This window comes from Mizuhopecten yessoensis, unplaced genomic scaffold (genome assembly GCF_002113885.1).
Source record: "Mizuhopecten yessoensis strain PY_sf001 unplaced genomic scaffold, ASM211388v2 scaffold5061, whole genome shotgun sequence".
Taxonomy (NCBI): domain Eukaryota; kingdom Metazoa; phylum Mollusca; class Bivalvia; order Pectinida; family Pectinidae; genus Mizuhopecten; species Mizuhopecten yessoensis.
Genome location: NW_018405860.1, coordinates 107102 through 121089, shown reverse-complemented (window position 1 = coordinate 121089; position 13988 = coordinate 107102). Strand labels below are relative to the sequence as shown.

The 13988-nt window shown below is 37.2% G+C and overlaps 1 protein-coding gene across 3 annotated transcripts in view; it reads right to left on the bottom strand.

Moving 5' to 3' along the window:
* Nucleotides 1–2624: 2624 nt before the first annotated feature.
* Nucleotides 2625–13988, bottom strand: part of LOC110450172 (NADP-dependent malic enzyme-like) — a 32032-nt gene continuing 20668 nt past the window's right edge. For all 3 annotated transcript variants that reach the window (XM_021497456.1, XM_021497455.1, XM_021497454.1), the window contains 8 exons: nt 11550–11653; nt 11269–11378; nt 10920–11017; nt 10440–10553; nt 10193–10304; nt 9361–9503; nt 8611–8781; nt 2625–8184 (listed from right to left, as the gene is read on the bottom strand). In XM_021497456.1, coding sequence (XP_021353131.1) covers nt 7939–8184; nt 8611–8781; nt 9361–9503; nt 10193–10304; nt 10440–10553; nt 10920–11017; nt 11269–11378; nt 11550–11653 — 1098 coding nt within the window. In that variant the 3' untranslated portion in view covers nt 2625–7938. The remainder of the gene's footprint in view (nt 8185–8610; nt 8782–9360; nt 9504–10192; nt 10305–10439; nt 10554–10919; nt 11018–11268; nt 11379–11549; nt 11654–13988) is intronic.

Here is a 13988-nt window from a genome sequence, read left to right as displayed (position 1 = left end):
TATGAGGTAAAAGTCAGAAATTCCCCCTAAGGTAGAGGTTTGTAATTCTTTCAATTCACCCCAAGATAGACGTCAGAGACTCTCTCCGGGGTATAGGTCAGTAACTCACTCCAAGGTAGGGGTCAGTAACTCACTCCAAGGTAGAGGTCAGTAACTCACTCCAAGGTAGAGGTCAGTAACTCACTCCAAGGTAGAGGTCAGTAACTCACTCCAAGGTAGAGGTCAGTAACTCACTCCAAGGTAGAGGTCAGTAACTCACTCCAAGGTAGAGGTCAGTAACTCACTCCAAGGTAGAGGTCAGTAACTCACTCCAAGGTAGAGGTCAGTAACTCACTCCAAGGTAGAGGTCAGTAACTCACTCCAAGGTAGAGGTCAGTAACTCACTCCAAGGTAGAGGTCAGTAACTCACTCCAAGGTAGAGGTCAGTAACTCACTCCAAGGTAGAGGTCAGTAACTCACTCCAAGGTAGAGGTCAGTAACTCACTCCAAGGTAGAGGTCAGTAACTCACTCCAAGGTAGAGGTCAGTAACTCACTCCAAGGTAGAGGTCAGTAACTCACTCCAAGGTAGAGGTCAGTAACTCACTCCAAGGTAGAGGTCAGTAACTCACTCCAAGGTAGAGGTCAGTAACTCACTCCAAGGTAGAGGTCAGTAACTCACTCCAAGGTAGAGGTCAGTAACTCACTCCAAGGTAGAGGTCAGTAACTCACTCCAAGGTAGAGGTCAGTAACTCACTCCAAGGTAGAGGTCAGTAACTCACTCCAAGGTAGAGGTCAGTAACTCACTCCAAGGTAGAGGTCAGTAACTCACTCCAAGGTAGAGGTCAGTAACTCACTCCAAGGTAGAGGTCAGTAACTCACTCCAAGGTAGAGGTCAGTAACTCACTCCAAGGTAGAGGTCAGTAACTCACTCCAAGGTAGAGGTCAGTAACTCACTCCAAGGTAGAGGTCAGTAACTCACTCCAAGGTAGAGGTCAGTAACTCACTCCAAGGTAGAGGTCAGTAACTCACTCCAAGGTAGAGGTCAGTAACTCACTCCAAGGTAGAGGTCAGTAACTCACTCCAAGGTAGAGGTCAGTAACTCACTCCAAGGTAGAGGTCAGTAACTCACTCCAAGGTAGAGGTCAGTAACTCACTCCAAGGTAGAGGTCAGTAACTCACTCCAAGGTAGAGGTCAGTAACTCACTCCAAGGTAGAGGTCAGTAACTCACTCCAAGGTAGAGGTCAGTAACTCACTCCAAGGTAGAGGTCAGTAACTCACTCCAAGGTAGAGGTCAGTAACTCACTCCAAGGTAGAGGTCAGTAACTCACTCCAAGGTAGAGGTCAGTAACTCACTCCAAGGTAGAGGTCAGTAACTCACTCCAAGGTAGAGGTCAGTAACTCACTCCAAGGTAGAGGTCAGTAACTCACTCCAAGGTAGAGGTCAGTAACTCACTCCAAGGTAGAGGTCAGTAACTCACTCCAAGGTAGAGGTCAGTAACTCACTCCAAGGTAGAGGTCAGTAACTCACTCCAAGGTAGAGGTCAGTAACTCACTCCAAGGTAGAGGTCAGTAACTCACTCCAAGGTAGAGGTCAGTAACTCACTCCAAGGTAGAGGTCAGTAACTCACTCCAAGGTAGAGGTCAGTAACTCACTCCAAGGTAGAGGTCAGTAACTCACTCCAAGGTAGAGGTCAGTAACTCACTCCAAGGTAGAGGTCAGTAACTCACTCCAAGGTAGAGGTCAGTAACTCACTCCAAGGTAGAGGTCAGTAACTCACTCCAAGGTAGAGGTCAGTAACTCACTCCAAGGTAGAGGTCAGTAACTCACTCCAAGGTAGAGGTCAGTAACTCACTCCAAGGTAGAGGTCAGTAACTCACTCCAAGGTAGAGGTCAGTAACTCACTCCAAGGTAGAGGTCAGTAACTCACTCCAAGGTAGAGGTCAGTAACTCACTCCAAGGTAGAGGTCAGTAACTCACTCCAAGGTAGAGGTCAGTAACTCACTCCAAGGTAGAGGTCAGTAACTCACTCCAAGGTAGAGGTCAGTAACTCACTCCAAGGTAGAGGTCAGTAACTCACTCCAAGGTAGAGGTCAGTAACTCACTCCAAGGTAGAGGTCAGTAACTCACTCCAAGGTAGAGGTCAGTAACTCACTCCAAGGTAGAGGTCAGTAACTCACTCCAAGGTAGAGGTCAGTAACTCACTCCAAGGTAGAGGTCAGTAACTCACTCCAAGGTAGAGGTCAGTAACTCACTCCAAGGTAGAGGTCAGTAACTCACTCCAAGGTAGAGGTCAGTAACTCACTCCAAGGTAGAGGTCAGTAACTCACTCCAAGGTAGAGGTCAGTAACTCACTCCAAGGTAGAGGTCAGTAACTCACTCCAAGGTAGAGGTCAGTAACTCACTCCAAGGTAGAGGTCAGTAACTCACTCCAAGGTAGAGGTCAGTAACTCACTCCAAGGTAGAGGTCAGTAACTCACTCCAAGGTAGAGGTCAGTAACTCACTCCAAGGTAGAGGTCAGTAACTCACTCCAAGGTAGAGGTCAGTAACTCACTCCAAGGTAGAGGTCAGTAACTCACTCCAAGGTTACTTACCTGGTACTTGCACTCGTTAAATGATGAAATAACAACAATACACAAGATCAACCTATTAGATATAATCCTTTATTGACTAAGTAGCTGATATCACTGTACATATAGCTATATGTGGTAAATATGACTGTAGACACAGAAGTATGTAAAGATGGGACAGACATATACATGTAGTCAAACTATATAATTGTAATATATCCCTAGATAGGACAGAGACTGTGGTAACACTTCAGTGTAATATGTGACGGTGAGTCATACTTGCCGCCAACTATTCCTATTTTGTAGGGAGACTCCTAATTTTGGAGCCTTAAATCTAATATTCCCAAACAGTGACTTTGGAATACTATTCCTATATTCTAAGATCCAAGTTAAGTTGTTTTTTATTTAGAGGGATATATATGATATATACAAATTTTATTAATGCCTTTAATTTTGAGCTCATGGAATCTCCCTCATGGGTATTTTAAAACGTTGGCAAGTTTTTATATCTCTGGATTTGATCACACACATATTTTATAACATACATGGAGAATTACATAAAATAAAGAGCGAATGTAACAATATTTCAACATCAGGCCTAAGATACATGTGCAATACTTAAACCCTCAGACATATGATATATAGACATCTATCAAACCTCCAGATACATGGCGTATTTACTGAATGTTACACATAACAACCTGCCCTAGGTCAGTCAGTCAGTATTTCTAGACCTTTGTTAACATACACAGTATACTTGTGTGTTATCTCCCATAAGGAGGCTGATGTTTATTACCTTTAATACTGTACATTACTTACCTGGTATATTTTACGTACACTTGATTACAGACTGACCTGAATTCTGTAAGTAATATACAGTATAACACCACCTCCTTAGAACTACTCAAGTGTTGTCGATGTGACACTACATAAGTGTCATCAATTACTTACATAACCAGACAGAAAACATATGGTGGCTTCTTTGTGCATCTTGGCACCCACCATCATACCATCTTCATAAACTATATACAAGATAGTTTTTTTCCCTCGTCTGTTGGAATGTGTCATGTAAACAGTTAATGCACCTTATGGTAACTTCATACTGCTTTGTATGACATTGTTCTTTTAAAGTGAGGATCTTGTTTGACCTAATTACTAGCACTTTACTGCATCTGTAGCAAATGGAAACCTAAATTTGAAATCTGAGAAAGATCTATCTAGCACTTCTCTGGGAAAATGGTTACACACAGGAACTGTCAAAATCCAAGAAAGTGACCATTTTGTTTTTCTGATCAGCCACAAAATGAAACAGGCACAATAAGGACCTATGCAAATTAGCATACGGAATTGGATGGAAGGGTGATTTGGACTTAAAATATATAAAAAGAAGATGACATATTTTATATGTAAAACTGGGGTAAAGTCCTCATTACATTTATATAACATACCAGACACAATGCAATGGTCCCCATTAAATATACCAGATATATTGCATTTATCAAACAGGGTTAGAGTGGCTTGTAAGGAACATTATAAAGATGAGAAGCAAATAATTTTCTGTTGAAAATTATGAAATAATATTTAATAAGAATCAATGTATAAATTATTGATCTTGGAATATCTACAAAGACAGGATCCAGATCAATAAAACTGCATCTTATAAAGGGATAACAATTACACACTAAACCTACTGTTCACTTGGAGACAGGTATGCTGGCTAATCAGCCTCCTTGTGGTATTGATCATAAGGATCGTAGAAAAAAATTCTTACACAAGCTTGTAAGGGCATCAAGGAAGATTGAGTGCAGTTACTCCACAAGTTTGAGGTCACCTTTGAAAGTTATGTTGTCACACATTATGACATTATAATCCTATATCTAGTTTGGTTGATGATAACATTGCATGTGTTACACCTAGAAAAATATATATCATAGTTACACAATCAATATATCATTCAAAAATCATTGCAAACTGCAGTAATGTGTTTGGATATGTACTCAATCAATAGGACACAGCTTACAGGTATGTCTACAGCTTGTAACTGAACTCAGTCTCCCGGTGAGAGGTAAAACGTATGACAGAAATGTCGACCCAAGGGGTAATAAACCATTTAAGTGGGGTGACCGCAAGTTCATACCCTGAACAATGACAGAGAATTCATACCCTAGAGGATAACACAGAAACTTTAGATAGTTAAAATGGGAGACTGAATCGTGGGAGAAAGTAATATCAGCATGTTGATATTTAAAAAGTTTTAGTTAGTCATCCGAAAAATGTGTCGTTAACATATTTTGGCCAGCAAATATTAACCATGACTTAAGAATACATGTTACTATACAGTATGTTCCAACAGAGACAACCAGGAACTTAATTTTGTATACTGTTACATAGACACAAGGAAATTCAACCACATATCTCAGTACCTTGTCTAACCCTTTCACCACTGTACATGTAGACCATAATGGACTTGTCCAAATAAATGTATGGTCGAGTCTACTAAAGTTACCTAGGTGTGAAAGGGCTAAACACAGGGAGACTGCACCATATAGTAAACAGGACAAGGGACACTACCATGTATGGGTACTGTGGGCGCTATCAACACTCATTGGTAGGACGTTTTGTATACATTGGTAAAACAACAACAATGTAAGTAATAAATAGTCTCAAACAATTTGGCATGGCAACAGTAACAATAACATACTTAACAAAGAATAAAGTAACAGTGAATGTACCTAGATCATTAACAGCGCTAGATAGCGGATGTAACAGCATCAGAATCACACAATAGGAAGGTGAATGTACCTAGATCATTAACAGCGCTAGATAGCGGATGTAACAGCATCAGAATCACACAATAGGAAGGTGAATGTACCTAGATCATTAACAGCGCTAGATAGCGGATGTAACAGCATCAGAATCACACAATAGGAAGGTGAATGTACCTAGATCATTAACAGCGCTAGATAGCGGATGTAACAGCATCAGAATCACACAATAGGAAGGTGAATGTACCTAGATCATTAACAACGCTAGATAGCGGATGTAACAGCATCAGAAACACACAATAGGAAGGTGAATGTACCTAGATCATTAACAGCGCTAGATAGCGGATGTAACAGCATCAGAAACACACAATAGGAAGGTGAATGTACCTAGATCATTAACAGCGCTAGATAGCGGATGTAACAGCATCAGAAACACACAATAGGAAGGTGAAAGGTTTTTGTCTTCCTTGCCAAATCCATGTCACGTAAAAGTTAAGGAATCCATTTTTACAAACCAAGATAACAAATACATAAAAGTCAACAGATATAAAACATCTACAAACATAAAATGTTAGATATCAATATTAGAATGGTGGTCCAATATTACTGAATAAATACTCTAAAAACAGACATGAATTGTTCTATTATTTTGGTTCAATAAAATGCTTAACAATTTTTCCCTTTAAAGTTTATATAATGTTGAGGAATATCAAACATAACAGGTATATATATATATCATAAGCTATTTAATGTAGATAAACCATACATATAATTAGAGAAAAACATTTTTATAATTGCAACAGTCATCACAGATGAAATTAAACAAGGAAATAAGCATTGCTTAGTTAACTTCATTGTAAAGTGAAAACAGTTTCATTTTTACCTGTGTAATATTACAGAAGCGGTCCGGACAAGTTCTCTATGTTAAGGGGCAATAACTCCATAACACACAAATAGAACCAAAGTTTGAAAAACATATGTATGAATTAAAAGATAAACTACACTGTTAAAAATTACATTGCCTACTGATAAGTGCACAAAGTTTCACTGAAACCTATATGCAATGTTAGTTTAGGAGAAGTAGTGTAGACAAATCTTTATGTCTAGAGACAGATGGCCTGACCAACACCCTGAATCCAGTATATCCCCCTTAAGATCATTGTGCGGGTTAAAAAACTAATGCCTTAATTAAAACAATAAATATACAAAAATTGATATTTAAATCCTGCTTTGTAATGTCAGAAAACATTAGTAGTGTTAAGAATATAGCAAGACTTCCAAATCAACAAATACAGGCATTATTGCATTTATCAAATAAAGCTTAATTCACAAGCTGTGTGTCATTTAAAAGTACATAAACTGTGTGTCCTTTAGTTAAAATTTGAAAATTGGCAATCTCAACACAACTGAAGCATAAAGTTATCCAGGTTTATTAGCAACTACCATCTGGTAGTTTTGAAATTTTGTGTCTGACAAAGCCCTACGAGGTGATGCAACTGGTTGACTTAGTACCGATAGTCAGTGAATAAACCTGGAGAACTTCACACTCTGGTGGTGTGGTGATTACTTATTTATTTTCTGTTTTGGTAATCACCCAGTATACTCCTTTATCTCTACACCAGACTCAGAGTGACTTGACCACCGGTAGACTCTTACTTGGTTTGTTGATGGCACTGTTATAAAGTTATATCTTATATAAACATGTTCATTAATATTCGCTTTGTGCTCTTTCGCCTCGGTTTTCATATCACAGATGGTAATTTCCAGGTTTAACAATAAATACTTGTAAACAGATTATAAGAGATAAAACATAAACAGGATTTCTAGTCTTGGATTTCAGCAACAACATCAATAATGCTTTAATAAAAGAAAAACACAGCAAATGAACTAAAACCACAATAAAATAGAGCTTTGATGTCACAGAATCACAGACGAAATGAAAGTTATTAAGGACACTTTGATAAATAAGTATGACGAATGCTCCTGGCAAATCTGTGTCAGTAACTTTGGTGTGATAGGGTCTGTGACAACAACGCTGTGTTAATGTGATTCAGTGTGCCTCACTCATTAGTAGTATACAAACCCGGCCTGAGACACCCTGTAATCAACAGCACATAAGTCAGTATCTTTGGTACACGTAATATACTAATAACGGAAGAGATCAGATTCATTGAAGCCATTTCAGATTTCAATACAGGTTGTGACATCAAACATCTCTTTGTTTATAACAGTATCTCCTATTTCAGTGATTAATGGGGTTGGAAAACAATGGCATATTGACAATAAACTTAATAAAGTTCATATTGCGGTATCAGTCATTTTCAACATCAAAATCTAAAACTACTATCATGGCTTATAAAAATACAATATCAAAATACAATATGCTGTAACCCAACCAGTAGCAACCACTTCCATCTAGTAGAACCAGAAGGTACAGGGATTGTACTTTTCTCTGTAGTTTGTATCTGATATGGAGAAGTTGATATGGCATCTTTTGAACTTGTTGTACTTAGAAATGCTACTTCACTACTACACAATATAAAAGATCTCGTGCTGAGGCTATTCTAACACTTACAACCAAATAGACCTACATCCCAACTAACAACCACATAGATCACACAGCTTACATGTTAGACTCGGGCCAGCTGTACATGGGTGGTATAAAACTATCATAGTCAGTGTTGTACTGTAGGGAACGTATGTAAGCCTCCTTGTCAGCAGGCTCAGGGTGGAGGTGGGCGTCCTTGTTCTTGTAGGCAAACTCCAGTAAACGAACAGCCATCTTGGTGGACACTTCAAGAATGTTAGACAAAGGAGGGTACACACGGCCTTCAGCAAGGTTCTCCTCGGTCACCATATCCGCCAGTAACTTTAGTACACACAAAGGTTCAAATAATAGTAAAATACTTTACAGTAAAATACTGGAACTTTACTTTTTCAATTCAGAATATGTTAGTTAACAGAGAGCTCTATAGGAATGTACATTACAAGAACAGAAATACAAGCTTTGTAAAACTGGCTATGGAATTTTAAGTTTTTATCATAGTTAGTAACCTTTCATGATAACTATGCAAGCCAAATTTGAATTCCATATCTATTGCTGCCATTCAAGGCAAATGGCCTGAAGAACTTCAGCTATTAAGTGGAAATCCATTTATTTTCTTTATGGTAACAGCTACCTCGACTTTCAGACCAAATGCAACCTCTTTTGGTGCTGGCTCACAGAAACTCAAGTTATTTTTAAGAATTCATGTATTTAAGAATGACAGACTAAGCAGGTATATACCAAACATACCTTAGCAGACTCTAGGAAGATTTCATCAGTGATGACTCTGATATCAGACGCGATGACAGCCAGGGCAACTCCTGGAAACACGTAGGCATTGTTTCCCTGTCCTGGACTGTACTTCTTACCACCATATGTCACCTCCTTAAATGGACTGCCACTGGCAAACACACAGCGACCCTGTCAAACAAAATCTTATGATAACAGTGCTGGAAAACTTCCCAACTTTAGCATTACACCTGAAAATGATCAAGTTAATTAGTAAACGCTAATCAGAAAATCATGACATATTTGATAACCAATGTTTATGATGTCGTAATCTGTGTGGTCAGTATACACTCTGTCTTACTGGTGTAAATATAAGGGAGATAACCAATGTTTACCACTGTGTGTTTATAGGCCTGTTCAGACATACTCTGTCTTACTGTTGTAAATATAAGGGAGATAACCAATGTTAACCTCTGTGTGTTAATAGGCCTGTTCAGACATACTGTCTTACTGGTGTAAATATAAGGGAGATAACCAATGTTTACCTCTGTGTGTTAATAGGCCTGTTCAGACATACTTTGTGTTACTGGTGTAAATACAAGGGAGATAACCAATGTTTATCACTGTGTTGATAGGCCTGTTCAGACATACTCTGTCTTACTGGTGTAAATATAAAGGAGATAACCAATGTTTACCTCTGTGTGTTAATAGGCCTGTTCAGACATACTCTGTCTTACTGGTGTAAATATAAGGGAGATAACCAATGTTTACCTCTGTGTGTTGATAGGCCTGTTCAGCTGTACATTCTGCCTTACTGGTAGGGTTGCTAAGAGCAAATATGATGGGCCTCTCATGGTTGGCAGCCATGTCTTTTAATACCTGCTCATTAAAAGCCCCTGGCACTGCTGCAGCTCCTGAAGAATAAGATGTAGTTATAATAGCATTCACATGTCAGATTGTGTCTTATTCATTCCTCATATTAAAGGGAAAGCATCACAATGAGTAACTCACATATTGATCACAAGATAAATCCAGTAAGCTGAGTGCCAGTAACCGATATAGATGTATGTAGGTAGTATTTTTTTATGACAATCAAACCATTCCTTGGAGCACTACTACATGGAGACAATTTACGTGAACTGTTAAATGACAACTTACATGGTAGTTCTGGTTTGAATATTGTATTTCTAAAAGTATAATTAATTACCCGTATTCCTCTTATACAAAGTATGGAATACTTGTAATAAGTCAACAGAACACCACCCTGTTGTTGGAAACCAGAATATCAAAGGGGCCTGATCATAACAACACAAGCTAATGATGCTAGGTTAAGCAATAACCATGAACAATAACCCCCAGTAAGACCAACAAGACATTGTCCCATCAGATATGTTACATGTCCTGGATCTTGGATACAATTCTATTTAAATCCAAAACTAGTTTTCCATTGCTATACCTAGTACTTGGGAATTATATACCAATCGCTGCAATGTGACTTACAACTTTTGTGATAAATTAGCAAATCATGAAGCATTAATGATGACAGTAAGTTTATAACAAACGTGGTCAGTTTCAGATTGACAATAAGTTGTCCGAAATTTACCTATGATAGCTGTAGGCTTGATCTGTTTGACTACATCGCCGAGTTTGTCAATTGGTTTGGCGTCCTGGGCAAACATGACTTTCTCCCCAGTTACTCCTCCCGATGGCCGATTCTGTAACAACAGAGCAAATTTTGACACACCAATAAAAAAAAAATGTTATCTTCTATATTGCTTTAGAAAAGAATTTAAAATTTTGAACCTTTTTAAGATGCTTGTTTCCATAAGTATGAGTTATTGTATAGTTACCTTGACAATAAGGCCACGAGAATCGACCATCCAAATCTTCCCGAGAGCCTCAGCCTCTGACATTCTGGACTCCTTCATAGCCATCACCAGCAGCTTGGCGATCCCAATAGAGGCCTGTAAAGGAGAATGTTTATAGTAAACAATGGTACATGTCACAATGCTCAACCAGGATGTATAGTCATACCAAGATCTATGCTCCCCCCTACACAAACCTTTGGGTGAGATATGGCCTTAAAAGCTGTATTTCAGTACTTGAGGTTAGAATCAAATGTCAAATAGAGGATGTAACTGTTTTGTTATGCAATTGTGCTCTCTGATCATGCATCTAAATACCAAATAAAATGTCAATACAAAGTCATAAAACATTGGTGGAGATTTACTCTGGAAACTGGGATGAACAGATGCACGGGTGAAGACAACACTATTCAATACCCTAAACTACGTTTAAATTCACAATTCAAGCTATTCAAACATGTTTACCTCCCCTGCACCTTGGAAGAGGAACACATTCTGGCGAAGAGATTTCTTGGTAATTTTGAGACTAGCCAGTATACCAGCCACAGCAACAGCCGCTGTACCTGTAATCAACAACGTACTTTATCACAGAAATCACAGCTCATATTAAACCCCTTTTATAGAATAGGTATATATCTGCATTTCATATAAGGAAACAGATATCTTCCTGAAATAAAGGGTACAAGTTTGTAACATATCTTTTAACAGTTCCATCTACTGCATGTAGATTTGATAGTAACTCCATGTACAACACAACAAGGTATGTTAAGTTTACTCATTATCTCAGTCTAGCCGACTGCAGTTTCCGACTCACCTTGAATGTCGTCGTTAAATGTACAGTAACCTCTCCTGTATTTTTCCAGTAACCTGAAGGCGTTGTGATTACCAAAGTCCTCAAACTGTATCAGGGTGCTCGGACCATACCTGCAAAACAATCCAGTTTCTAAAACTAGTAACATGGGTATAAAATTCAAATGTCATTCTCTAAAATATGAAAGAGTTTCATCCTCATAAGTAAATATTCTAACGATGACAATTACATTTAATAGTATGAATAAGTAGACCATTACATTTGTAGTGTTTATAGTTTCTTACCTACCAACAACGGCCGTCATAAACTCATCAATAAACTCATCATATTTGGGCCCTGATTCCCGCTTCTGACGAAGACCAATGTACAGTGGGTCCTTCAGTAAAGTCTGGAAACAAAACAGATTTAATTAAGAGCTAAATGACACTGGTTTTGTGTCTAGGCACTAAGAGGTTAGAAATTCTCTCACTTTCAAGGTACAAATTCAGAATACCAGAAAGGTTGTCTTGGTGGAAACTTAGTTCACAAATAATGAAATGCTTTGTCTTTCTTCATCTACTGGTGAATATTTTCAGAAATATTTTGCATACAACTTAAACAATGATCCTGCACTTCAACCCATTACCATATTTATCTGGTGATAAGCCCATGGCTGTTCTAAGCAACCCAATATCTTTGACAGTTCAGAAAAGTTGCCAACAAATGTTATTCTATTGTCTTGCAATAAGCCTACCTCTTTACTCTTAGTCAGAGAATATGTGCTGCCCACCTTTTACGTTATAACTCTAATCTCACTCATTACTAAAGGTCTATAAGTTGTACACAATAACTCTAATCTCACTCATTACTAAAGGTTTATGAGTTGTACACTATAACTCTAATATCACTCATTACTAAATGTCTATAAGTTGTACACTATAAATCTAATCTCACTCATTACTAAAGGTCTATGAGTTGTACACTATAACTTCACTCATTACTAAAGGTCTATAAGTTGTACACAATAACTCTAATCTCACTCATTAATAAAGGTCTATAGGTGGTACACTATAACTCTAATCTCACTCATTAATAAAGGTCTATAGGTGGTACACTATAACTCTAATCTCACTCATTAATAAAGGTCTATAGGTGGTACACTATAACTCTAATCTCACTCATTAATAAAGGTCTATAGGTGGTACACTATAACTCTAATCTCACTCATTACTAAAGGTCTATGAGTTGTACACTATAACTCTAATCTCCCTCATTACTAAAGGTCTATGAGTTGTACAATATCACTCTAATCTCACTCATTACTAAAGGTCTATGAGTTGTACAATATCACTCTAATCTCACTCATTACTAAAGGTCTATGAGTTGTACACTATAACTCTAATCTCACTCATTACTAAAGGTCTATGAGTTGTACACTATAACTCTAATCTCACTCGTTACTAAAGGTCTATAAGTTGTACACTATAACTCTAATATCACTCATTACTAACGGTCTATAAGTTGTACACTATAAATCTAATCTCACTCATTACTAAAGGTCTATATGTTGTACACTATAACTCTAATCTCACTCATTACTAAATGTCTATAAATTATACACTATAACTCTAATCTCACTCATTACTAAATGTCTATAAATTATACACTATAACTCTAATCTCACTCATTACTACAGGTCTATAAGTTGTACACTATAACTCTAATATCACTCATTACTAAATGTCTATAAGTTGTACACTATAAATCTAATCTCACTCATTACTAAAGGTCCATAAGTTGTATACTATTACTATAATCTCACTCATTACTAAAGGTCTATACGTTATACACTATAACTCTATTTTATTACTAAAGGACTATAGATTATACACTATATTTATAATCTCACACAATACTAAAGGTCTATAAGTTGTACACTATAAATCTAATCTCACTCATTACTAAAGGTCCATAAGTTGTATACTATTACTATAATCTCACTCATTACTAAAGGTCTATAAATTATACACTATAACTCTAATCTCACTCATTACTAAATGTCTATAAATTATACACTATAACTCTAATCTCACTCATTACTACAGGTCTATAAGTTGTACACTATAACTCTAATATCACTCATTACTAACGGTCTATAAGTTGTACACTATAAATCTAATCTCACTCATTACTAAAGGTCTATATGTTGTACACTATAACTCTAATCTCACTCATTACTAAAGGTCTATGAGTTGTACAATATCACTCTAATCTCACTCATTACTAAAGGTCTATGAGTTGTACAATATCACTCTAATCTCACTCATTACTAAAGGTCTATGAGTTGTACACTATAACTTCACTCATTACTAAAGGTCTATAAGTTGTATACTATTACTATAATCTCACTCATTACTAAAGGTCTATAAGTTGTACACTATAAATCTAATCTCACTCATTACTAAAGGTCTATAAGTTGTATACTATTACTATAATCTCACTCATTACTAAAGGTCTATACGTTATACACTATAACTCTATTTTATTACTAAAGGTCTATAGATTATACACTATATTTATAATCTCACACAATACTAAAGGTCTATAAGTTGTACACTATAACTCTAATCTCACTCATTACTAAAGGTCTATGAGTTGTACACTATAACTCTAATCTCACTCATTACTAAAGGTCTATAAGTTGTACACTATAACTCTAATCTCACTCATTACTAAAGGTCTAT